The sequence below is a fragment of the Telmatherina bonti genome, assembly GCF_933228915.1.
Source record: "Telmatherina bonti genome assembly, chromosome: 15".
NCBI classification, from domain to species: Eukaryota; Metazoa; Chordata; class Actinopteri; order Atheriniformes; family Telmatherinidae; genus Telmatherina; species Telmatherina bonti.
Window position 1 is genome coordinate 31,572,113 of NC_136613.1, and position 27,897 is coordinate 31,600,009.

The 27,897-nt window shown below is 38.9% G+C and overlaps 1 protein-coding gene across 4 annotated transcripts in view; it reads right to left on the reverse strand.

Moving 5' to 3' along the window:
- Nucleotides 1-27,351, reverse strand: part of tfpia (tissue factor pathway inhibitor a) — a 49,955-nt gene extending 22,604 nt beyond the window's left edge. For all 4 annotated transcript variants that reach the window (XM_079253925.1, XM_079253923.1, XM_079253924.1 and 1 more), the window contains exon 1: nucleotides 27,227-27,351. In XM_079253925.1, coding sequence (XP_079110051.1) covers nucleotides 27,227-27,308 — 82 coding nt within the window. In that variant the 5' untranslated portion in view covers nucleotides 27,309-27,351. The remainder of the gene's footprint in view (nucleotides 1-27,226) is intronic.
- Nucleotides 27,352-27,897: the final 546 nt, after the last annotated feature.

Consider the following 27,897-nt stretch of genomic DNA (forward strand, 5'->3'; position numbering starts at 1 on the left):
GGGAGGGGCAGATGGTCCGAGTTTGACCAGAATGTTTGATTTTGATAAGATATTAATCTTACTTATAACAATTAAATGGGTGCTGATATCACAAATTCTATTAAGATCAGACATTTAAATGTGAAAATCCTTTCTTTCAACACTGTTTTGAGGACCATCCCAAGTGTTATTTCCTAAGTTTGTCCTACCAACAATGACTGTATTCATGTTTGATTAACTGACTGATTAGCCCAGTGATGGACTGGTGATCGGTCCATGGTGTACCTGCCTCTCGCCCAGTGACTGCTGGGATAGACTCCAGCTTCCCGCCACCCTTATTTGGACTAAATAGCTCAGAATATAACTGACTGGTTGGAGACAACAGAAAGGCCAGCAGAAATTCAAATAACCACTGGTTATTTACCAAAACATGCAGAATACCACAACAGACGGTTATAGTATTCCAGGGGTGCCCGAGTCCAGTCCTCGAGATCTCCCATCCTGCAACCTTTAGATGCAACCCCTGTCCAGCACAGCTGAGTCAAACAGCTGAATTCCTCTTCTGCATGTCATTCAGCTCTGCAGAGGCCTGCTGACGAGCCACTTATTTGATCCAGGTGTGTTGGAGAAGGGCTGCACCTAAAAACAGCAGGATGGTAGATCTCCAGGACCGGATTTGGGCACCCCTGTGTATTCAGTACTTAGCATTGTGGCCGCTCAGCAAGAAGGTTGTGGGTTCGAGCCTCCACTAGGGCAGTGTTTCTCAAATCCAGTCCTCAGGACCCCCCACCCTGCAAGTTTTATCGGCAACCCTGCTTTAACACACCTGAATGAAATAAAGGGCTCTTTAACAGGCTGCAAAGAACTTGATGAGGAAGTTCAATAATCTGACTCTGGTGCTTTGGAGGAGGATCATGTCTAAAACATGCCCGGACTGGACCTATCCAGGATGTAACCTGCTTCTTGCCAAATGATTGTTGGGAAAGATACCAGCTTTCCGCAACCCTTTACTGGACTAAGCAGTTGAGAAAATGGATGAACATGTTCAACAGATGAACATGACATAACAGACAGACTCATGTCAGGCGAGGACAGGAAACGCACGCCGCAAGTCACACACACACACCCCAAAACAACAGGACTCTGGTAGAATCAGGTGGCCTCCACAGGCAACAGATCTCAACCAGTAGCAGTGATGTCATGTCAAAATGTTTTCTTAGTACGATTACTGACATTTCTTATTACCAATGTAAAATTTTCACAATATTACAATTATCAGAAATATTATACATGAAATAATTTCACAGTTTAAACATGTAAAGTCACTTTTTATGGGTATCACACATAAAATAGCAAAAACAAGTTCCATACCAACTAAAAGTTCTCTGTTCTGTAAACAATCCATAAATTTTAGGTGTGGATTTAGCCCAGAGAAAAAGCTGCAAAAGGCCGCAGGACCTCTACTTTGACTTGAAATTCTTTTTTTTTTTTTTTAAAGGAAGAAACTTTTCTTTTTCATGGAGAATCTCAAAACATCTCTCTAGCTTTTGACTACCAGCTGCCTTTTAGCAGAACCGCTGTTGTTTAACACATAAATAATGTCAGAACAGTGGAAATTATGAGTTTATTTTACAGCCACTTAAACTCTGACAAATAGGACTGAGTATCGGCTCGAATTTTGATTTGCAACAACCTGACTTGATTTAATCACTTTTGATTCAATAAAAAACATTTTTTTTTAATTAAATATAGTCTCACATAATATTTTATTACACACTGAGCCCATTTCCATTACAATCAAAATCTAACTGCTGTAATAATCTGGTAAATCACGTCTACATGCACTTCTGAAATATGATATTCCAAGGATAGTAGTCTGTGGGGTACAACGTGCACGGTGGTGTCACTCCATGTTATTTTCAACAATTTGTGTTTGTTGAACATGACAGAGTCCACAGTCTTAATGTTAGCTGCTAATGTGAGACGTAAGACGCTGCTAAACAGTTCACAGCTTCATGTAATTGCAATGATGAATTAAATCCGAATTTGCCATTACTATTACCCGTTAGAAGGGTCCCAGCTGTCACCAGAAAAGGAAAAGTAGAAAAATTATATTGATCTCCGATTTCATGAATCAAATGAAGGAATTGATGAAACCATCCTAATGTATCTGTTTTAAACCATCTCATATGACAGAAGCAGCGCCGCACTAAAGCCCAGTAAATTGTGTTTGCTCAATAAACTATCAATCACAGAGTTTTTAGATTTGTTCAGCTCTTTGCGTCTGAATGATGTAACAAGACTTTTTCACGCCATGTTGCAGAAACACGAAAGTAGAAGTCCTGTCTGGCAGCTGTTCCGACCAGTCACTAAACCAGCTGAATTTAATGAGCAGAGTTTATTTGCCAGGTAAACTAGCCTGTTAGTGAAAACACCTGTTGTAAATGTACAGGTAGATCCAAAAACATGGCAGGACTTCTACTTTCTGGACCAGGAATGACCACCTCTGGAAAAATTGCACACAACAGGTGTTCATGCCCATGTTACGTTTTATAAACATTTGGGTCCCATCGATTTACCGTCCGGCAGATTAAATCGGATGATCTGAGTTTAAACTTTATTGTCCCACAAGGGGAAATTTGTCATGGGCACATGGTGCAAGTAAAGCTGCAGACAAACATACATTAACACAACAGTACAAAAAAAGAGACATAACAATGGTACAATAAAATCAATGAAAAAGTAGAAAATGTGCAGACTTGTAAGATAAAATGCAAACATGTGTGTGTGTTTAAATAATTAAGGAAGGGGAGCAGAGGGATGAAGGAGAATCAGCGATGATGGGCAGGGGATCCACGGCTGATGCCCCCCTCCCTGCCGTCTACATTTTAATCGTGATCAAAGACCTTTTCAAAATATCATCATCGGCCAGAGTTTTGCAGATTGATTGCTGATTTATTCTTTTTTCCATAAAACAGTAAATGCTTTTAAGGGTTGGAGTCATGCAGAATGAAGTCCTTGTAGCTCCAATAGATGACGCTCTGACTCGATTCAATCCTCAGTCTGCACCGCCATCTTCTCAGTAACGTACAGGTGTAAAGCTCCACCCAGGCAACATTACAGGGCTGAGCAGAGCTTGCCAACAGTTAAGTTCATAACTGTGTTTAGAAATGAAGGAGGACTCGACATGTCTCCAGTTTCAGTTTGACTCTCTTTGTTATGAGTAAGGATGAGTGATTGCTTTACATTTACGTTGCTTTGCTAAAGTTGCGCTAACTTAGCTTAAGTTGCTACTACCTGTCTGTAGTATAAAGTGCCGCACACTGATACTAAGTGTGATCTGTGTGTGTGTGATGCGGTCTGTGAGTTCAGTCTGTGACTTGTCACTATAATTGATCAGTTCGTACCATCGAGTGGAGCGAACCTTCCTCGTTGTTATACATGGACCTCTCAGTTAGCAAAGAGACTCTTAAAACATAGCCATTAGGGTTGTGATGACATGCTTACATCCCGATTAGATTCCATTCCGATTTTTTGGGTGCCGATTTGATTTAAATTGAGATTCTCACAATTCTTCGATATTACTCATTTTTATTGACTAAAAACAAAAAAAAAAATGTACAAAACTTTTTTTGCTCATCATTTTTCTTCATTTCAATTGGGAAAAAAAACAACCCAGTAGCCAGACCATTATTCTGCTGCTATACTGCCCAAGAAGACAGGTGAAAAGATAAATAAAAACAATAAATATGCCAAAAATTTTATCATGGATTTTTCATCTTTGAAAAAAAATTTTTTTTTAATTTAAAAAAAAAAAATCATTTTAAAATTGTGAAGCAAAAAAATCCAGATTTTTTTATTTCTTTGATTTAATTTCCCCACCAAAATCTCCACAACCAAACAAATCCATAAATTATTACTTAATTCACATATTTGGAGGGAATCGTTTTCCCTCTGCCATACTTGCCTACTTTAGCAGGGCACAAGAAAAACAAAGCAATACAAGCGAAAACACATGGATGTTGTGTAACTACAACATTGTGTGTTTTGCGCTGACCTGTCTGTATGATTTATACATAATCCTTTAAGGAAAGTGACAACATTGAGGGATCTTTATGATTAATTAACTGTGTTATTTAATGCTGTGTATAATTTTAAAATTAAGTAATCATGATGTCTTTAATAGACAGAGACTGACATCACTTAAGGCAGAAGGGGACCAACCCCATAGTAGCAAAGTGGATGGTGGCTTGTAGGTGTATATTCAGTAGATCTTTATTCAACAGCATGTGGGTTTACTGTCCAGTTACAACTCAGCCATGCAGCGTTGTTGACAGCTTTTCAATGTAGTGAGTCCCCGGGATGCACAGATGCTAGTTTGAGTCAGTCCACAGAAAACTCTGTGGGTCACTAATTTAAAATAAATTTCCTTCTTTCTATGTCTTTTATTCTTTTATTTCTGAAATTGTAGTTTAACTCTACATGAGGTACTCTCTGTAGGGTGATGAATGTCAGGGCAGAGGTAGTGGAAGCAGAAAGTACTGATTCTGCTGACCAGTAACATGTTTTAACTTTGTCTTCTATTGCCTCCACTTTTCCTTCTCACTTCTTCAGAAGCACAGCGTATGATGTTATGTGCAGACGCTGTGTAAGCACTGTTTCATGTCTGAGCACAACAAAATGCTTACTTTCATCACTGCCGATGGAGTATGTTTGCCTCTTCCAAAGAAGGTAATATTTTACCAGGCGTTTATCTGTTTGATTTTCTGTTTGTTTGTCTGTTTTTGTTCTAGATAACTCAAAAAGTTACTTCAAAAAGTTATTTTCAGGAGTTGTTTGAAATGTGAAAAGGAAGAAATGATTTAATTTAGGTGGTGATCGGGATCACCGTTTGGATCCAGGAATTTTTTAAAGGCCTTGGCGGAGGTTTGCGCTCTCCGAGTGCTTTTCTAATTTCTTTATTTGAGTTCTGTCCCCTAAATGTTAAAACACCGACATCATCGAAGAACAAAAACATGTGTTTACTTATTCTGAAGTTTGTATCTTCAATTATTGAAATAAAACCAATGGTGACTGTTAGTGGTTTTTGTAGCAGCTAAACTAGCTTGTTGCGATACCATGAGTACAGGGATCATGCCTACGTCTTTTTGATACGTGTATGGTTGACATAGTACTTGTCTGGTCTTCTGACAACCAAGTTTCTTTTGCTACTGTCTGTGACTTTAAACACAAGCTGTTGTTATCTCTGCCTAGGAGGTTATGTTTTTACTGTCATGTATCTGTTTATTTGTCTGTTTGTGTTCAAGATAACTTAAAAAGTTATAAACAAATTTTCATTAAGTTTTCAGGAGTTGTTGGAAATGTGAAAAGGAATTTTGGTGGTAACCCGGATCACCATTTGGATCCAGGAATTTGTAACTGTGGCCTTTGACAGGGGTTTGCGTTATCCCAGTGCTTTTCTGGTTCACAATGCATCACTTTTCATGGTAAAAAAAAAAGGTGCGTTTCTAATTGCATCCTTTCTGATCTATATGCATTGGGAATGAGGGTGCATACCAAGTAACATCCCTCAGTATGTCAGTGTTTTGTGGATGAGTAGGTGTATGTATGTGTATTTTTTATATTTTTGGTTGTAGATTTATGGTTCCAAAACCATACATAGTAATGATCCTGATGACTGAATGATAGTGTTATAATGTCCGTAGGATTCACACAGAATGAACTGTGATTCTTTGACTCATCTGATAAAAATGTTACATTCCCAAATTTTGTTGAACCCACCAGCTGCCCTTTCCTTATCCCCACCTCTTCTAGATGCTTGAGGAGTCTCTTCAGAAGTCAGAAGAAGCACCACCACCAGCGCCTAGATTCTGCAAAGTACCATCTAACTCCTGTGTCCTTGCGTCGCCACCTTGCAAGTCGAATCACCCAAAATGTTTGATATTCAATCCAGTTCATTTAATTGACCTTTTCTTATCAAACTTGAGTTAAAATCTGGCTCAAAGTGCAGCTGTGCCTTTAGCAACAGCATCACAGAGTCTCAGGCAAAATTGTTCAACCCCTACGTAAAGTGTGTTGAATAATTTTGTACAACTGTGCCACAGCCCACAGAATCATTTATCACTTTGCCAATGTGAACTCTCCCGTTTGGTTCAAAGATATATTGTCATTGCTTATGCAGTTTGCTCACCCTCTTCCAAAGCAGAGCCCCTGCATCAGCGTTTCAAAGCAGCGACAGGCAGCTATAATTTGAGAGATAGGTGGTTTAATCATTGTCCAATTCTTTTTTCTTTTCCCTCATATTACCAGAAAGCTTGAAAAAGACATACGTTTTCATATCAGAAAGGTACAAAGTTCTATTAGAACATATCTTCCACCGGGAACCTGCCTTCACCTATCAGCACAGCAGTCAACAAACAATCCCTCTACCAGGCAGGATAACGATCGTAGCAACTCTCTGCTTTAACCTACATTCCTCTAACCCATCCTTTTCTAACTTATAAGCAGGCTCTGGGGACAGCAGTCAAACATTCTCAATCTCCTTCTTTCCACTACTCTTTGATACTGCTATGGATGTTTGATGAAGGCGGTGGATCTTTGCAGCAAAACCCCATGATTTCCTTTTAATTTATGAACTTCTCATCAAGGTTAAAACCAAATCAGAGTGGGTCACATGGCATGAGATGAATTATATGTCAACACAGGTGACCTGGGATTTTATCCAATGCCCAGCTCACTTTGGTTATGTCAACACACTCTGTGCCTCAACTTCAAGCTTTACAGGAAAATTTTGGAATATCAAGACCATGAGCTTTGTGTCATTAAATGCCTCAAGCTGCTGTACAACAGCCATTGGTTTCTGAGAATATTAAAAGGACAAACATGGCGCAGGCTGGACTTGTACATTCAATAAGTCAGGATTTGTCTGTCTGAGGAGAAGACATAAAACACGTCCTTCTTATTGATTTCTGCTCCTCTTGTCTGAGACTGGCCAAAGTACAATAAGCAATGTGTTTTTCACTCATTTGTTTCCAATAACCAGACAAATTGAATAGAGTAAAATATTCCAACGCTCAATCAAAATTTTTTCTTTGGAAGTAAACTACAAATGATACTTAAAGCAATGCAAACATGAACGCATCCCTGCTCAGAAAGTGAATACAGAAAGTAAATGTTTTCATTAACCTTACATAAATGGCTTTCAGTTACATGCAATGGCCACTTTATCAGGTTTGCACATTCAATAGCTTGTGAATAAATATCAATTCAGCCAAACACAGGGCGGCATCTCAATGCATCTATCATGTAAACATGGTCAAAACAAATTGATGAAGTTCAAACTGAGCACCAGGATGAAGAAGAAAGGAGATCTAAGTGACTCTGAATGTGTCATGGCTGTTGCTCTGAGTATTCCAGGAAGTAATGATCTACTGGATTTTTACACAAAACCATCTCTTGGATTTACAAAAATGAATACATATCAAGTCAGCAGCAGTCGGCTGAAGGTGAAAATCTCTGAGCAATGTCTCCAACACCTTGTTGAAAATATCGGCAGGAAATATTGAGATGGTGCTTAAGACAAAAAGGGTCCAACCAGGCACTAGCAAGGTGTTTCAGAATAAAAATGTGAATCACATTGCCATTATGATTTCTTAAGACTTCCTTCAGCCATGAGTAGTGAAAACAACAATAATTGAATGAGTGAGAATGAAACTAAACCAAGTGAGGCACACCAGCCCCCTCATACCAGGACCGTCTGCTATACAATTGACAACTTGGTTGAGTTGGGAGGTGCAATATTCTTCCTTATCAAGTTTGCATTCAGCTGCACAACAATGATGAAACTGGCTCATCTTTTGGGTATTGCACAACATCCTTATCCACATCTAACTGCTAGGCTTTTCTCCAAACCTGCTATCCCACACACACATTGGTGTGCTTGGGATGGTAGGTTGGCTTGACCCACAATGCCCTGCATTGAACCCACAATCCCCTCTGCTTTTTAGTCCACTTCCTGTATTTGAAGAGGACTGAGACATGCATGTGTCAGGAGACCTAGTACACATTTTTTTTTCATCCAAATCAGTTAATTTCCACATTAGCAATTTCTAAAATAAAGCCGGTGCTGGTACTGGTGTGAATGGGCTTTTAGAATAAGCCATAATGGTTTAAAATGTCAGATTTTCTGGGCTAAGGCTCTATGCTCACATCTTTCTCAGAGTTTCTGAAGGTCTCTGTTTTTATCCATTAATGTTGTTTGGAAATCTTCTATTAGGTCAGTAACATCAGTAACGAAACCTTTTTGGGAATCTTTGGTTCTACATGTTTGATTTTACTCCACTTAATTGTGAGGCTGCACTTGCAGCTTTAGCTTAACATAAACTACTGTTTCATGGCTATCTTTCAGTATAGCTTAATAATTTAATAAAAACGCAGCCAGCAGTAAAAACTTAATAAAATTAAGAAAGTTCAAACAGCTCTTATATGAAGTAGCAACACTACTGTACATGCCCATCCATTTAAATTTATCATTTGCGTTTTCATACATGAAATCATAAAAAAAAAAAGAACAATAAAATAAACATGGTGCAGGAAGGGCTTATAAGCAACCCTCCCCATCTTAAACCTATATCTAAGATTTGCATGTCTGAAAGTGGTTTCATTTACCAGAGTATGTGCATCCACCTTATTACAAACATATATATAAGACATTTCTTTGTATCATAATTTCTCAAACAACCATAGGTCACTTTCTATATCTGTACTGAGATTTCTGGATGGCATGTCTTGATTCTGTACTAGTAACTGGATGTTTCCCATCCACAGATGAAGTTAATGTATTAACTTGGCAAGCCTTCTAATACTCTCTTCACTTCCACAACTCTGTTTGTCACCACTCTTTCCTCCCCCGTTCTCTATGTCTTCCATTATACCTTCCCTGTCAATACCATTTGTCATCTTTTTGTCCAGCCTTCCATTTTCCTGTCAGCATATCTCCTTGTCACACTACAACATGCTCAGTAGCTCAAATACACAAGGACTTCAGTAGTTAGCTGCCGGAGTTGGGCCTCCTCATGCAGGCAAAATACCACTGTTCTGGTGGTTTCCCAGGATGGTTTATGTTACATCCTTTGGGCCCTGGGTTTGGTCTGATTACCACAGACAGCACTAGAATTAGGGATGCACCAATACCAAGACCAGTATCGGTCCACTACTATGTGCGTGTAATTATACACTGTATTCCATTGTTTTCAAACACTTCAGAACTGATGCCAATGAGAAAAAAAAAGTCGCCTGTCAAACCTAATGCACAGCAATTATTCTGTGAAATTAACATTATTGTCTCTGAACACATTAACACATTTCACATCTGGATTGGCATCAAATCGGCATCAGTCAATACTTAACCGCAGGTATCTGTATCTGTATAGGAAGTGAAAAAGTTGGTCTTTGCATCCCTAATTCCATGAGATTGATATAAAGCAAGAGGGGTTCTTCTTAGTTATACAATTAATACACCCCCCTGCACATAAGCTCTACATGCACTTTTTATGCGCAACCTGCATCATAATGCAAATATACAGATCTGTCATCAGGTGTCCTCCATTTTACTGATCAGAGCCCTAGGGACCGCAGTCCTGTTCATACAACACATCAGCCAAGTCCCTGAAAGCTATGGAATAAATCAGTCAGTCCCATGAATTATGAACCACGTTGAAAACGAAAGCAGATTTTAGATTAATCCAATTTCAATTGGCAGCTAGTCTGTTGAGTAATGCTGACAGCTCCAGCTTGGACGAGATTTACTCTCACACATTTGGATAAAGATCTGAGCAGCTCAATGTTGTGCCAAGAACCTCAGTAATTCTTAATATGGGCAAGTCTAGTCTATCTCAGGTCCAGTCCTGGCTTGTTTAGTGCACAATCAGATTGTTCTTTAGCTTCATTTCAAGGTCCCTTTGCAAATGGGGGTGAATTACCATCTATACAGGAGACATTGAGTGGTAAACAACAGAAAGCAGCTCATAAGTGAGTGGTGAAGTACATGGCAAAACATAGAGGACACATTACCGTCTGGCAGACAGTTTAGAAAGAGCTCCTAGTACATCAACCATATAGAGTCGAACCTTTTCAAATCCTTGCTTTGCAAAGGAAAAATGGTCCTTGATAAGGAGGTTCCCCTCTACTATTTACATCTGAAAAGTGGGAATGCTCGACCACAAACAATATTAATCTGAAGAAGGGTCTGAGATTCCTCTCTGTTCAACCAAAACCCCGGAGAGAAAGAGGAGCTCGCTAACCAGCATGCAAAAATGGAACAGATTGAAAGATAATAAAGTCACAGGAATAGTTCAAAGTACTGAGAGCAACTTAAAGTTGAGTCTGAAAACATATTAAAGAAGCTGAAATGCTCAGTCGCACAAAAGGTATGATCAGTGTTGGCATATCTTGCCACATGTCTTGCTCCACATACTGAAACTGATGCGTTACATTTATTTCTTTACTATGCAGATCAACGGTTTACAAGTACAGCCACCACTTGGAATAGTCGGGGCAGTTAGCATGTTTTTATGAGGAAACTAAAAAGGGTGCATCAGTTGTGCCAGTGAAGGTAGGCGTGTAATAGTGGTTGTCAGTGTTTATCAGAGCCGTGCCCCGAGGCCAGTGGACAAAGGGCTGAGGGTGAGTCACAGCCTATCCCAACATTTTACAGCTGACCTCACAGAAAATGAGCTTGTTTATAATCACCTACTCATTCACAAGGAATGGGTTTTGCTGTTAAGACTGAACCTGGATTACATTTTTTGTGTGTATATAATAAAATCATGTTTTCTACTTTGCTTTCAGGTGTCTTTTGCGAAGTTTTAGGACCATAAAATGTAAATCTCCATATAAATGTTTTGCTCAATGAAAGCTCAAAATATACAGCATATACATTACAATAGTAATCTGAATTTGAAGAGACTAAAAATATTAAGATGGCAAAAAGAATGTATGATTTTTCACTAAAGAAAAGGTGAGACTACAGAAGATTTGAGATGTTTTTTGCTGGCCGTTTAAAATTGCTAATCTTGAATCTTAAAATTGAGATAATTAATCATTTAATTTATTATCAAAATGGGGGAAACAAAATGCAGTTTATTAGTCTTTTTTCATACAACTGGCCAGGCAGAGGTTGAGCTGGGTTTGTAGTGAAGCAGTGTAGCTAGTTAGCTCAGGTTTGTGTGACTATAGCCTCCTTTCTTATGCTCACAGATCAGTCATGCTCTTCGGAAATAAAACTTTAAGCCCTGAACCAGGGGTGCTCCCTGGGGCGTTTTTATGTATTTTTTAATATAAAAGTTTGTATAATTTGTTAGCATTTTTTAAATCCGTCAGTAGTATTCAAATAAGGTTTCAATGCTTTTCTGACACAATAATAATAATAATATATATTTAACTGTATTTGTTTATTATCCACAAGGGCTATGAGAGACCTTTCTTATAGGACTTTAAAACAAACAAACAAAAACGAAATACTTTGTCGCGTGAGACTATGTCATCATCTTCGAAATGGTCCAAGGGTGGGCCCCATTGCTTAAGGTCAATGGAAATGCTTAAACAGCATATTATAAAGGTGGAAAGGCAGGTGCATCATGTAGCTTTTAATTGACAAATTTGTCTTTTACTGTTATTCTTGAATTTAATTTGGTTCATTTTTATAAGTTAACAGCTTCAGTCATGTTTGAAAGTTTTATGGGCAGTGATGCGAAGTGAATCAGCAGCGTTGGGAAAGTATAGTTATGCAGACGTGTTATAATGCTATTACGTTGAAGATTTAGTAAGACAATGGAGAAGTGAGGTCATTGTTTATCTTGACTAGCTCCTTTTGTACGCCATTCTCAGAAGAGTCGTGACATTTTCTGGCTTGTTTTCAATGCACCAGCTGAGGTGCTACAAGAATCATTGTGTGATTGGTTGGGCATTTGAGGTGGACATGGTTAAAGTGGAGAAACAAGAAGCGGAAAGTTGTTGCTGCCACATCCATCATCTAGAGTAGGTCATCAGGGCACATTTCTAATAATAATAAATTAGATTTTTATGACACTTTTCAAGGCACCCAAAGCACTTTATATTAAATCTTAGCAATGGTAAGCCACAGCTGCCCTGGAGCACACTGACAGAAACAACAATTGATGCACACCACCAACTACAGAAACATTCATTCCCATTAAAATGTCTCTGAAAATATTTCTGAAACATTTCTAAGCCACTTCTCCATTGTGGGGGACACGGCCCCCAGTGCTCTGATCAATATAGCTACTACTGTTGCTTTCAGCCTCCAGGCCTTCTCCAGTTCTTACTTGAGGTATTGGTACATCTCCAGTTTCTAATGCTCCTTTTTCATGATATTTCCATCAATGGGGATGGATACGTCAATCACTACGGCTTTCCTCTGCTGCTTATCCATGATCACTATGTCCGGTTGGTTGGCCACCACCATTTTATCTGGCTGTATCTGGAAGTCCCGGAGAATCTTAGCCCTGTCATTCTCCACCACCTTGGGGAGAGTTTCCCACTGGGACTTAGCGGTCTCTAGTCCATATTCTGCACAGATGTTCCTGTACACTATGCCGGCTACTTGGTTATGGTGCTCCATGTATTCTTTGCCTGCCAGTATCTTGCAGCCTGCTGTGAGGTGCTGGATTGTTTCAGGGTCTCCTTTGCATAGTCTGCACCTGGGATCCTGTCTGGTATGGTAGATCTGGGCCTCGACTGCTCTGGTGCTCAGGGCCTTCTTTCTGCTTAGTATATAGTCGCTGGACACTGGACTTGGGGTGGAACTCTCCATGCATGGTGAGCACGTTCTGTGTTTTGACATCCGTGGTCTGAGCATCCTCCTTTGGCCATCTTATTATCCCAGCAGGGTATTGGATCACTAGCAGGGCGTAGCTGTTAATTGCCCGGATCTTGTTCTTGCCATTGAGTTGACTTCTCAGTATTTGCCTCACTCGTTACAGGTATTTAGCTGTGGCAGCTTTCCATGTGGCTTTTTCGTGGTTGCCATTTGCCTGTGGTATGCCCAGGTACTTGTACAGGTATATGAGATATAAGTTTGTTTCTGCAGCGATACAGCATGTATAAAACATAATACAGGTAAGAAAGTCTCAGAGCCTGTCTTATCAACAGAATGGTCTAACCAGGAACAAATACAATTATTTATTAAATGATACTGCTGAGTATCATTTAACAACTTATTTGAAAATATTGTTTAAAATGTTTCCCATTATGTATTAGTAAAATAAGTTGTTATAGCATTTGTTTACAATTTTCTCAGTAAATATCTTGTAGCAATTAAACATCAGCACCAGAGTTGTGGACTGCAAATTTATATGAATAAAGAAAAAAAAAGGTTTTTCAGCACTATTCAACTCTTATTTTATTTTGGCCTGATACAATTTGCTTGCATGTGGACTGTTGCAATTCGACCCCAAACTGCACTTTTGTTACAAAACATTATTTTAACTTCATTTGTCCATTTTACCCTCTGTCAACACATCTCCCCGTAGAGAAGTGTCAGTTATATCTGGCAGTCCGTATCACCAGTGTTAAGCAGCCCCACTGCTCCCTACCTAAACACCGCTATGTCCAGTGTATTCCACAAGCATAACATGCAGCTGTCAACATCCAGATAAAGAGCCAGAAACATAACAAATGATGCAAGAATTCAGATGATCTACAGAGATAATTGCATGAAATGGGTGTGATAAATAAGTAAACAAATAAATGCATTAATTGCAAAGACAATTATCATCAATCCTTTGCTGGATTCAAATTTGTTCTTCAAACAAAATAAAAAACACAAGTCAGTCTTTCTGCTATAATGATCCATGAAAACAGCAACCCACAGCTCCCTGGGAATACAAAAATGCAAATGTCCTTTTGTTTGCACAAGCTGAATAAAGAGGGGGTACTAAAAGCTGAAAAAATGTTTTGTCATCCCGTTTGGCTGCTCACTGGAGGCGGCTGTGACTGTATCAAAGGAATAACACAGTGAGAAGATTCACCCAGATGTTTCAGGACAAACGTGTTAACCTTGACAGAAAACATGATGAGTTGAAGGTATTGTTTTTTGTTTGTTTGTTTGTTTTTAGCAGGACCACAGTTTTAGATCCATGGTTTAAAGCAATGCTTTAGTGGCCCCCAACAATGGCTAATTCAGCATCTGTTTTGTTTCCCCTCTCTTCTCTGAACTCTCTCCAGCCATTAAAGTCAGTTTGATGTTGACTCTTGGCTTACTTTTTGCTATCAGTTTCTACTTCTTTTCTCTCTTCCTTCAATGAGGCACCATTTTATTTTTCCACTTTGATAATCATGATGTACATTCCTGCAGTTGTTCTGATGCCTCTGGGCTGGAAAATATTGATGTCCAAATGGATATAAATTTATTAGATATATTGGCTGATTCAGCAAAGAGATGTGACCCAAACAAGTGTGATCTTTTTTAAAGGTTTCCGAAACGTAAACATTATCAGTAATTATGGTGTTGACTTGTTTCAGAATCATTTGGTGTTCTTGGAATGTTAACAATCCTTCAATGTATTAGACGGACTCAAAAGAAAAGCTAACTTGTTCAAGAAGCTAATAACAGCCAAATAAGGATATGGGCAGCTCAGAAAATGACACAATCAAACTAAACAAAAACAATGATCATGCAGATTTCAAATGCCTTTCTTCCCACAATAATCCCCCAAACACCCGGACTTTCTGTCTAATAGCTCATCGTGTTGGAATATCAATGGAAGTCTTTGGCAACTTCCTCAGCACTTTTGCCATCAGATCAAAGGAATTCCACAAAACATGGACATGCTCATGCCTCTAGGAGAAATGTGTCGCCATTTCTATGAACAATAAAAGCTTTGAAAGCCCACTTGTGTGGTCACAAAACACACTAGGGGGCTTGCCAGAGGGATAAGCCAGTAGTTTAATCCATTTATTTATTCATGTTTGGTTGGCAACATTCTGGGTCCTGTATAACTCAGCACAGTACAAAACACAACCTCTGTAATGAGTGGAAAGTGGAAAAACAAAGTCACATGAGAAATGGCGCTATCTTTTGGGAGAGTGAGCTTACAGAGCTTTGCATCTCTCTGTGTGCATTATCTAGTGTTACTAAAAACAGATTGTGACTGCGTTTTGGTCCTGACTAGTAAGGCTGCAGGGAAACCTTCTTAATTATCTAAAAGGCTTGGGAGACCCATGCATTTTTAATCAGTGCCTGTGTGTTGGTATAGCAGGTGGTAGGGGAGGAGAGATACAATAAGCGACTTAATTGTTGCACCTCTAGATAGCATTTGCAGATCCATTTGTCAGTGCCAAACTAGATTTACTATCAATCTCAGCTTATCTTTTCTACCCAGAACCCCACAAGAGTGAGCTTTTTATACTACGTTTCCAACAGAAAGCTGGTCGGACAAAGTAAATAAAACACAAACTTTCAGTCTGTGTTCATGCTTTAACTCCACTCATATGTAGTGAAGTTGAAGGCTCATTTTATAAATCCAGCTGACTTTGGCAGCTTTATCTTCACCTTGCAATATCGAAGTTGAGCCCCCACCTGTCTCCCACCAGGTTTTTATAACAATATAATAAAAAGAAAGCATCAATCCTTCTCACTTCAATAATTCTGCAAAATCCACATTCTTACATTTGTAAAATACAAGCCCTGGCAAACCAACCCTTGCCACTCAATCCCAATTAAGAAGCTGTGTCTGGGGTATTCTTGGTTAATCAGTTGGAAAAAACATGTTTCCTGGATGGAGCAATAATAGGAAGGTGTGTGATTAGGCGAACTTCAGATTGGTGACAAATATCCATAACCCTGCTCATGCCTGAAGCAGAAATGAAGCATGCATTTGTAGAGGGCAAAAGGTTTGTTTGGCCCCTTTAAATTGACACAGGATGATGATTTTTCAGTCCATATGGAGCATATGGGAAACAATGGTGTAAGCACAAGTTTGCCATAAGCTGCACATGGCTTCTTGGAAAGAAAGTAGTGGAACACCATCTGCCATGTTGAGGAAGTCCCAGTTACAAAAGAGTCAGTGAATTATTTATCACATCACTTGCAATAACAGCCAAAGGATCCTTAATAACCATGGTGTTGAGACCAGTAAAAGGAAAATGTTCAACTCTAAAAGCTTACATTACAAAGAGCAATGACAAAATTTAATGAGAAAAGGTTGAAACATAACTGACTGAAGATAATCAGTAAATCTGAACAACTGTATAAACAATGCATTGCATTTTTCAGCGTTGCTGCTGATTAGAGGCACACTGATGGAATGTGGTAATGTGTAAACTGCATGTGTAAATCTGATTACATATTCCTAAGGTTAGAGACAGTTTCTAAAAAGGAAAGATAATAAGCATTTGAGTCCCACAAATGTGGCATACAACTTTTTTTTTTTTCACGTAATGCACACGTAGAAAGAATCCTTAACACATTGTATAAACACAAAATAACAAACTGTAATTTGTGTTTTTTTTTTGTATTAGTGTATTTTGTGGAATATTAATTAATCATTAATAGTTTAATTGTTTCACTTTTTATATAGTTTATAAACATATCAACCTATTGTCTCCTCAGTCTGATTTATGATTGTTGCAACGAGATACAGAGAATATTGAAATGCAAGGAATGATTTTGAGTTCTGTGTGAATGCAAATGTTTGAATAAAGGAAAATTTATGACACATTCAAAAAACAACATTAAAAGCAAACAACTGCCTATGTGTTTGTGGTGTTATTAATATAAATATGTTAGCTTCAGTAGTATTTCAAAATCTTTTTGCTAGCATACAACCAAAGTTGTGGTGTGGTGATTGTGACTATTTTTTTTTCTCATTTTTTGGCCAGGCAGTATATGATGTCACAAGGGCTTGACAGTAGTCATTATTCTCAGCTATATTTAGGATCAGTAGGGTCACAACACCTGCATGCTTGGGCTAGGCCGCATTTGTCTTGTGAGTTTTTGTCATGGCATTGTGCAAGACTGCTGGTTGGTCACTTTTAGTGAGATTGTGTGGGACTCATACTTCACTGTTGTCTAATTATTTCAAAACGTTGTGTTAGTTCACATATTGTGGTTCTGTACGCAGTCTGCAAGCTGTAGATTAATATCATATCTTCATATTGCAGTAGCTCTTGGCTTTTCTCCTTGCCCCTTTGGTTTTAAAATTTCTACAGGCCAAAAATGGCCTGATCTTATGTATTCCCATTTTAAATGTTAAGATGGGATGTTGTTACCCACCTGAAGGCCATCTGCTCTTCAATGGTCCATTTTATTACCCATTCAGCAAACCCCACAGTACAGAGCTAAACAAATTTAGCTAAACCTTTTTTAAAAAGCATTGTATCGTCATCTCAGTGGTACAAAAGAGTTGTTTCTTCTGTTTTATTTGCAAAAGACAACAAACGAAATCCAACAATTCCAACAGCACAGCAGCTGAGAGTACTAATGACATCAAAAAGAATAACAACCTGCAAGATTGCCCTTTGCAGCCATTAAGTAGCTTCCAATTTGCTGTTTAGTCCAGAACTCAGTTTTCCAAACTGCATCAATACTCCATCAATGAAGCTGTCATCTGTCAAACAATGGGATGACCTTTAAGGACTTTACAAACTGCAGTCTTTAATGTTTGGGTCTCAACTTCCTCTGCTTTGATATGGACATGGTTACAGGGCTGAATCAATAGGTCCGACAGAATGCGAGAGAAAGTGGCTCATACCCAATCCGTGCAAATGTCATTCTCAGCTGACTGTGCTGTAGATGCACTTGATTAGGAGATTGATATCGCAGTCTTGGTCTGCATTGCAGGTTATCATTCAAGCAACACAGATGAGAAAAAAAAAAGGAAATGCTTCTTCTGGTGGCAGTGAGAGTGAGCGTTACGCAGAAAGTTAGAAAGTGTGTTTTACTCTGCAGGGACTTACCCCTGCTGCTGCACTCACAACTGAGGGCAAATGATTACATATGAAGGGCACTAAAAGTTCAGCCCAGCCTGTGGTCTCCCTTTGTTTTATGACCACTTTGTGTCAACATTAGCAGTCATTTTGTCTTCAATAAAAAACATTAGCAGGTTTTGAAGAATCGTGAGCAGAAAGCTAATCTTGGAGCCAAAATAGTTCATTAGAAGGAATTCTGATCATTGGTGAGTTTTTAAAGGTTTTTAATTTGCCATTTACCTCAAATTCATCCAAATTTGTAAAAATTTATATGTATGCAAGAACCTTATTAGCTAAATGCTGCTAACATGTCAAAAGATCTGTACGGCTGACAAAACCTTCATAGCTTCGTCAAAAACGATAACTATTATTTTTACTTATTTCCTAAGATATGCAGCTTACATGTTGTATGTTTTAGAACTGCTAAATGTGTTTCTATTTGTTCTTCAGCAAAGCTACATGTTGTGTTGTTGAACAACGCTGAAGTTTGTCAGCTTCTGCTATATAGCCTGCAAGCTAGCGGTACCATTATATTTTCATATTCCAGCACAAAATGGAGAGACGGTAACTTTCTCAGGAAAAACAGTTGTAAGATTAAAAACTTTCTGTATATGCAAGTTCATCAAAGTTAGTTTGATTTCTAGCCTTTGTTAAAAGGCTCACTAGTTTTAGTTTAGAATAAATCAATGTATGACTTCATTGAAAGTACTAAATAAACACAGGATTTTTTGTGCCTTTAGAAAGGTTACTTTCACTTTCTAGAAATTAACTATATAAACAAACATGATCAATATTCATTTTAATAAGATTTTTGTCTGTATTAACTTAAAAAAAAAGAAAATTTAGATCAATCCCAAAATAAAATAGATGGATAGACGGTTTATCCTCTAATAATATTGGTAGTCTGGTGTTAATATAGTCTGTTGTAACTCTCAGCTTTGCTGAGCTTTAGGGTCATTTTTCTGAATGCAAACCGACAAATGCAAAAGAAGACAACATTTTATTCTCTTAAGAGCTTAACTGATTTATGCTAATTATGTTACATTCATATAAATAACTTTCTGCAAAACATTTGCTCTCCAGACATATATCTCTCACCTAATCATTGCTACAGACATTTTGAGAGACATTTTATTACAGTTTATTCACTGAGGTGCACAAATGTCTGTCCAAAATCCAATCTGTATCCATGCAATTCTTGTTGCAATATTTCATCCAAAGAGATAAACCTCATGTGGAATTTTTTTTCCACTCATTCAGAGCTCAAAGCTTTGTCGCTAGCAGAGGTAAACAAGAAAATTGATGGCAGGTGTTTTGTTTTTTTCCTACAACAGAGATGCACCAGATATAAATTTGGACCAGTGTTGTGGGGCATGTTTTCATGTTTTGATGGATTAGCTAGAACCCGACACGGCTCTCATATCAGTGCAAGTTGAGGTTGAACGGCTGAAAGAAAACAGAGCTGCGTAGCTGATTTCTATCTCTACATACTTCATTTAGTTCCTTTGTTTTAGAGTGTACAGATAACCTTTTTCCATCTACTCTCCTCCACGTCTGCCATGTCTGAACTGGTTCAGCATGTACACAGTGTGATTTCTTTTCGACAAGTTCAGACTTACTTCATCCCCTTTCTTTTATGCAATGCAACTTTTGTTCACTCTGCTGACATTAGCTGTTATGGTTAAGGACAATCAGTCATCACACCCACCTTTAAGAAAGGTCATTTTTAATTATTTTGTTTTTAATTCCTTTCCTTTAAAGAAGAAAGCAGTTTGCACTCATGCAGTGTAGCCAAGAAACTCATGCTCCAGTTTAGCTGCTCATTAGAAATGAAACATTTCTTAGAGAGCATCTGGAGATTAGTCTGCCAGATTAGTGAAATGTCTGTCAAATGAGGGTGGGACATCATGCTAACAATGCAGGTAATCCTGCAGATCATTTACAGCAAGCGATTGAGCGTGCATGACTGAACATCAACTGTGAAGCCATTTCTCCAAACCATCTCCAGTTCTGAGTGAAAACTGGGATTATTTTAATACTCTGCAGATTCCTGTCAACAGAAAATAATGCAATATCACAGCCACATTTCCAACAACAGACATTTATCTCTAACAAGTTCTGCATCCTGTAGGACAATGACTTCCCCAATATCTTCTTCTTTAATAAGGTTCACATCTGTCGTCAAAATGAGTCATGCAGGAAGCTGTTCCAAAGCCTTATCCATCCACAGACGCCAAGCTGCATAAACATTTGGGGCCAAGAAAGCCCAGCTAACTTTTAAACAGATGAATATGAGTCATGAGGGCATGTGAACTGTAGAATAGTATGTAGAATAATAATTAGTGTTCCTGTTTGTGTCATTCTCCCCTCGCCTCCACAAAACACCAGTTATGTGTCAGTCTTTGAGAGATAAAAGTTTCCTGTAAGCTTCAGAGGCAGCATTAATGTAGAGCCCTACAGACAATGTCAACATCCAATCCACATGAAAGGACATTTAGACAGGTAATGTTCCTGGAATGTTAAAGATACATCCTAAAAATTCAGAAAATAAACGTGTCACTCCAACTGCTGGCCACGTGATCCTATTTTTAACATACCACCACAGCTGCAGTGGTTCATTTTGTCAGAGTTAGACCGGAGAAAGCAGTACATTTTATTTGATGGATCTGACCTTTGATGACAGCATCCCTATCAGGTCAGTCAGCATTAAGTATCACAGCATGAAGATGCATTGCCCACTCCATTCAGACCTGTCTGAAAGGATTGAATTTGGAGAACAAACTCCGTTTGGCCTTAAATTGTACCGCCGTCCTTCATGTTAACATCAGAATTTTTGAACAGCTCAAGATTATTAGATCAGTTCAAGCGGAAAGCAAAATGAACCACAGCTAAAAGGAAAAAGGCCGGAATGAGTCACAGTGTACATCTGTAAGGATTTTTAACTAAACCATTTCCGTTTTTAAACAGTTTTTACAATAAAAAAAAAAAACTTTCATATATAATACATATATTAGTTATATAGTTATATAATATATTTTAGTTTTACTTTGCTGCTCCAACGGGATGTTTTCTCTCACAGTACACTCTGTAATATGATGCTAAAATACAAAGGCACAAACTAATAACATGTAATATGATGTTAGGTTCCCTGCTGAAACTTAGTAAAAATTTACCATTACACATTTTATAAGTTCTGGTAAAGCTGGAACATTTGCTCATCTCTGGCATTCAAACATCAACCCAAGATGGATGTTTTTAATCCAAACTTTAAATATATAAAACAAGTGATGTTTCCTAACTTAAGAAGATGCAAACATACAAATCCACAGGACAGCAGCAGAAAGTTTGTTTTTAATTCAAACTATGTCTCTCCACATTTCCCTCTTTGTTGTTTGCAGTAAGAGCGCATAAGTATCAAGCTGCCGCTTAAAAGTCCTTCAAAATCCACAACTGTGACGATCAGTTTGTAGACCGCTTCATCTGTGAGAAATTCTGTGATGTAAACATGTCAGACAGGACCATTCTACTTAAATGTTAGCAAATGTACACTCCAGATTGGAAAACATTAGTTCCATAGACTGTAAAAATATGGACGGAGGCTCTGTGATGTCACTCTTTGGTTTCTGAAGAGCTGAATTGAAGCTCGGTGGGCGATTCCTACCACTGCCATCTTGGCAACGTCACGAGTGTCGTCTATCCCAGAAAATACAAAAATTGGCAAAGAGGTGGAGCTGAGAGCGTGTTGTGGATTATTGACATGTAGCAATCTCTGACATGCCTGTAGCTAAGAGCTAACCGAGCAAACCCGGAGCTAACAGGAGCTAACCAACTAACGGAGGTAAGCAAACTAAAGCTGACACCCTGCTAAGCGGCTAAAACAGTGGTTGTTCTACATTCCTCCCTCTTGAAGCAGGAGAATGGGTACCTGTCAATCAAAAGGACTCGCCCCTAAATATGTTGAATTTCGAGATTAAATCAGTTTTAAATGGGGGAGTGAGAAAATAATTCACTTCCCCCACAGTTATTAAAGTAAACCTGACCTTTCAAACCTAAAATGGCTTTTGTACCAGGCTGTGAACAAGTTCATTTCTGCCATGAAGTTGGCCTTTTTAACGCGGGACGCTATGGAAATTTGCTCTGTTTTGGAGCTCCTAGTGGATAAGGGGGGAACTGCAATTTTTTGCACTTTTGCATAGGCTTCACAGAGGCTCCGTCCGTCTTTCATATACAGTCTATGATTAGTTTCCATGGAAACAACTGCTCTAAAATGTAAAATCAAGAATATTTCAAACCGAATGGGTTAAAATTTACAAAAGCCTCATGAAAACACATTTACAAGCCTGAAAAGCTGTAAGAAACATGAAAAATAAAAAAGAAGGCACTTCACCTCTAAAAGGTTGTCAGCCAAGCAAAAAAGATAAAACAATAAGAATGACCGCTTCTGGTAATTTAAAAAAAAAGCATATTTTGTGTTAGTGTCCTACATGATGCATTATGACTTTGTGTTCTTCGTTCCACTCTGAAAACATGTAAGAAGTCTCGTTGTCAGGATTTGCTCCAGCACAGTCAGGGCTACATCTACAACCATTTAAACAGGTGGTTAACAGTGTGTGTTGGGACAGCTTTACATGTCTCAGCCCCGTAAATCCCAGAATTTTGAAAACAAAGGAGCAACTATTACATAAACTACATAACAAGCTTAGTTTTTAAGCTAGTTAGCTAGGCTGATATAGAAAATAATGTGCTTTCTATCACATCCCTTCTCACAGGAGAAAAACTATTTGTTCTGCAGAAATAAATAGTTTTACCCATTTGGTGCTTGGTATCAGAGCAAGAGAAGTGCTTGTAAGTTGTTTCATTTTCTCCTGACAGAAAGATTACTCCACTGTCAAGTTTAGATATGAGCTAAGTCTCCAAGCCGAACTGTGACACTACCAGCCCTAACAGTGCAAAAATAATCAAACCAAATATTGTCAAGTTGGTGGTAAAATGAAAGAGAAGAGTGCCCTTTCTAAATGTGGAGTTAATCTTGTTTTCCAATTTCTACAAGCGACAGTACACAACTCACAGATTAACCTGCACCTGACGCCCCTCACTGCATTTGTCATCTCTCAGCTGTATCAAACTCAAGTGGACAGGTGTTTCCTCCCACAGGACACTACTCACCACACTGCAATGCATTTATTTTATCTGTAGGCAGGGTGACAGCGATTAAAATGTCTGATGCCCAGGACTACATTCTCTGTGGTATCTGTACTCTACAAACCATAGATCAAGTGTGGAAATGCAGTGTCTTGTCTGTATTCACGCTTGTATTTCCACAGTCTTCTTAAGCACCACAGTGTCATCGAGTTTACATTTTGCTGGAGATAAATTGGTGGACGCATCTGAACTACGTGCTATTCTGAAGTTGGTAAAGTCAAACACAATCACAATTTGTTCCAACTCAGTTAAATTACAAATGGAAGTGTCAGAATGAATTTATGATTCTCACTCAGCTGCGGGGCATCAGGATGCAGGTGAATAGTGCACGTTTGCAGTTTCATTGCACTTTAGGTGGTGAGAGGCAAAGACAGAAAAGGCAAACATGAGATAAATTATACAAACTGCAATAATAGCAAGAGATTTCCAGCTTCTGCCTTAAAGGGATGCTGGGTTGGACCAAAGTACGGTGCATCCCCATCATAACAGTCTGCTAGACTTGATCCGATTGGAGACTCGGTTCAGTTCAAGGATGCAACATTATTTTGCTTTCAAACGGCACTTCTTAAATTAGTCGGACCTTTAATAGATGTTTTTCATTCTCCGCCAGAGACAGGAAAATATGGATCTGCATCAGATCTTGATGGTCTGATTGATCAGATTTCTATCACAACTTTTACCAAACTCTTCCAAATCTGACTGTGAGCTATTTCTCCCATCCAGAACCGCCTATCGCCCCATGTGCGTATGCGTTTTGGTTGTGTTTACCCATTTTGTTTTGTAATCTGCTTGCTATATTTGGTACATTTGAAACTGGCCGAGGCCGCTTCTTTAATCCCAATCAAAACTTGCTCAAGCACATTTACAACACCCAAAACAAAGTAGACTTTTCTGAGCAATGGACTAGTTTTCAAATAAAAAAGGCTGGTGTGAATGTGCTCTTAGAATGACAATATTGCAGATATCCATCCATCCATTTTCTTAGCCACTTAGTCCAATTCAGGGTGACGGGAAGCTGGAGACTATCGCAGCAACCGCTGAGTGAGAGGCAGGTACACCCTGGACAAGTTACCAGACCATCACAGGGCCACACAGAGAGACTAACAACCATTCATGCTCACACTCACTCTTAGGGACAATTTGGAGAAACCATTTAACCTAACATGCATGTCTTTGGATGGTGGGAGGAAGCCAGAGTACCCGGAGAGAACCCACGCAAACATGAAGATAACATGCAAACTCTACACAGAAAGGCTAATGTTCAAACCCTGCCTGTTTCCATGCTTTTCTGTTATTGTGCAGCGGTAGCATTGATTTAAGTTCAATCAGTGTGTTGGAGCAGGGAAACATCTAAAACCTGCTGGACAGCTGCCCCCTGATAAGCAGAGATGCCTCTCCCTGTCCTGGGGTCTTGACCCAGCAAACCTTTTTCAGATGCCGAAGAGCAGCGACTTTACTCAAGGTTCCAGATGCTGAGGCTCCTTACTGTATCCCAAAGGCTGAACTCTGCCAGAGAGAGAAATTCACAACTAAAATCTCATGCTCAGAGATAAGAGTTGAAAAAGAGATGGACCAGTAAATACAAAGTTTGCCTTTTAGCTCAGCTCCCTCATCATTACAATAGACTGGTGCAAGGCTCCCATTAGTGCTGATGAGGAGTCCCACAAGTCTCAGTATAGGGAAATGTTGGGTTCTGTATGATAGCACTCGGTGCTTTTCAGTCCGGTCAGAGAGCAGACGGACACATGGAGCAGTTTAATCCTTGTATTATTCCCAAGTCTTCAACAGCAAACCAGGAACATTGGTTACAGGTCGATTTGGAATGGTACAGAGCAAGGGTGATGGAATATGAGAGGATGATAGCGTCCGGTGGGTAACTGCTGAGTAGCGGTGATGATAATGATGATGGTTTCTGTGAGTAATAAACAATAACAGAATGTCTCACTTCTATGTGCACACAACTTGCTTTCATAGATTAATATTAATCTGTCTATACCATTAATTTAGCTTAATTAGCATAGCATATCTGAACATCAGTGAACAACCACACATAGCAGCTGTTAGCATTAGCTTCGCTAGCATAGTGTTCTACTTTCAACCATCGGCTTATTGGCGGCAAAACTTGGTTACAGATTTAACTGCGTTTTACAACAAGAATCACTTAGTCGAGCCCTTCAGCACTTACTATAATCATGAACGCATCCTTATTCACCAAAGGCTTACTCAAACCCGAACGTATTTACAAACGTTTTTACCGGAACGTTAGGACCCCAGGCTGCCCGTAGATATGCCCGACTAAAAATAAACCCGAACTTTAGGACCCCAAGCTGCCTGTATATGTGCCTGATTAAAATAAAGTAGCGGAACCGCACAAACAATGAGGGAATTTGCAACACTCAGTCTACCTTCAGATTCATGTCTGCTAGGATCAATGACTGGAAATCCTTCAAAGATCCCATTCTGATTTAAGAGGGTGATCATATTGAAGAACAACTTTCCTAACCCTAAAACCAAAGAATTAAAAAAAAAAAAAAAAGAAAAGAATTCACTTTTGTTCAATCAGACGTCTAAAAGCTCTCTCTTCCAACAAACTCTTAAAACAAAACTGCAGATTAAATATTCAGGACCAAGGGCATTAAGGGCAATAAAAACCGCTAAAAGTGTCTGAAAATCGATTCTGAAACTGACAGTAAGCCAAGACTAGTTGGTCAAAGTTGCTTTAGGTGAAAACAGAAAAGCAATTGTTAATGGAAATGAACTGTTTTAGGTCCACAAGATATGAAGTCAGCCAGGTGGGGGCATTATCAGCGATGTGGAGAAGGGATTGTAGTCGGGAGAGTAGGACGCAATGATTGATGGCATTAAAGGCGGCAGAGAGATCCAGAAGGTTGAGAACAGAAAGAAAGCCAGCGTCAGAGGAGAGAAAGAGGTCATTAGGACAGCAGTTTTAGTGCTAAGATGATGATGACGATGATGATGATAATAGCAATCGGAAAAAACAAAGAAAAACCAAAACATATTGTTTTCAAACCGTGGTAAGGGAAAAGGTGATTTAGGTACAATAGATGTTAAAAAAGAATAAAAGAAGAAAGTCTTCCGGCTACACCTCCTCATATCCATGACTTTTGACTCTATATTGGTGGATTAGTAAAAGTATTCAGCAAGCACTTGTCTAAAGTCTACTCCTTCCTGCGAATGATAATTAAAATGAAGATGGCACATGCCTGACTGTTTCTCCTCCGTCTCTGGCCTGAGGCTGACTAATAAAAGGACCACTTCAAACAGCAAGTGAGCATCTAATTAAATTTCTCTACAAATTAATGAGACACAGTGTTTATCCACAAGACGATTAGCGAAGCAAGCAGGAAGCGCCCCGATGATGCTGATGCTATGCTCCAGACAGGCATTGCTTTGCCTCTCAAGAGGGAACAGAACTGATATGCAAACAGTACGAGCTAATGGTCCTCTACGAACAAAACCAAGGCCAGTACACAAATCCCCAAACTGTGTTTGGGTTTTTCCATTTCTGATGAATGAAAAGTTTAATTGCTGTTGGAAATGTTTGCGTTGCTAACATCTGCCTGTTCAGTTTTTGCTTCGGAATATTTAAGCACATAGCGTATTTGTCTTTTTTGTGCCAGGAGGTTCAGATGATTAAACTGTTACTGTTTACATAAATGAAGTGTTATATATATATATATATATATATATATATATATATATATATATATATATATATATATAAATATAGCCTTAACAATAACTATAATTTCAAGGCTCTTTTGCAGGAAGAGGGAACAACTAAACTTAAGACTATTTCAAGATTTATTTCGACAGTCAAAATGCTTAAAAAGGTTTTAAGAATTAAAAACTGCAGGTTACATTTTGACCCCACGGTTGTGTGTGTGTGTGTGTATATATATATTTTACGCACAAGTTTCAAGGGGGAAATAAAACTTCCCGTGGCTGTACAACGCCTCACCAGAGACACAACCGCAGGGAACCCACTTAGAACAATCCCCTGTTTTTAGTTTCTGTTCCTGCTCAGTCTTCTTACCTCTGTGTCTCGTGCCAGACCCGAAGCGAGCGAGACAGGCGAGTGAGACGGCGCACAGAATCCAGCACTGGGTCAGAGCCATGGTGATCACACGAGCTGATTCCTGATGAGTGTAAAGTTTGGAGGAGAACTTCACATTTGTAGGGCTGAAGTTTGTGCGCGCGCGTGTGGGTGTGTACTTCCGTTTACTGACAAAGTCATTAAGCAGGAACTATGAACATCAGATTCTCCTGAAATTTACTAATACAACACGTTCCGAAACTTTTAATGAACATATTAAGGACTGATATTGAATATCTTGACACCTTCTTTTTTTCTGCAAGTATGACGTCATTTTAGTAACGCAATAAGACTAACAATAGTGGGAATGACGTCAACACACAAGCTGTCCCCTCAGAGCCTTGCAGAGCTGCAGTTTGCATCTGTTTTACTCCCCAACAAGCCTTTAATCTGCAGTAATACATCTCAAAATAAGTCGTGAAGCCCAGACTTGGCTGACTGTTCCAGCCATGCAGACCTGATTTATGGCCTTAGGAGAGGCTCGGAAACCACCTTCATCTCCTCCAGGCCAAGCTGGAACTGAGCTTCAAGATAACACATATATAATAGTCTTCCAGCCTCTTTGTGCCTCAGTCTGTCATAACAGGACAGAATTCATTACACTGTGTTAA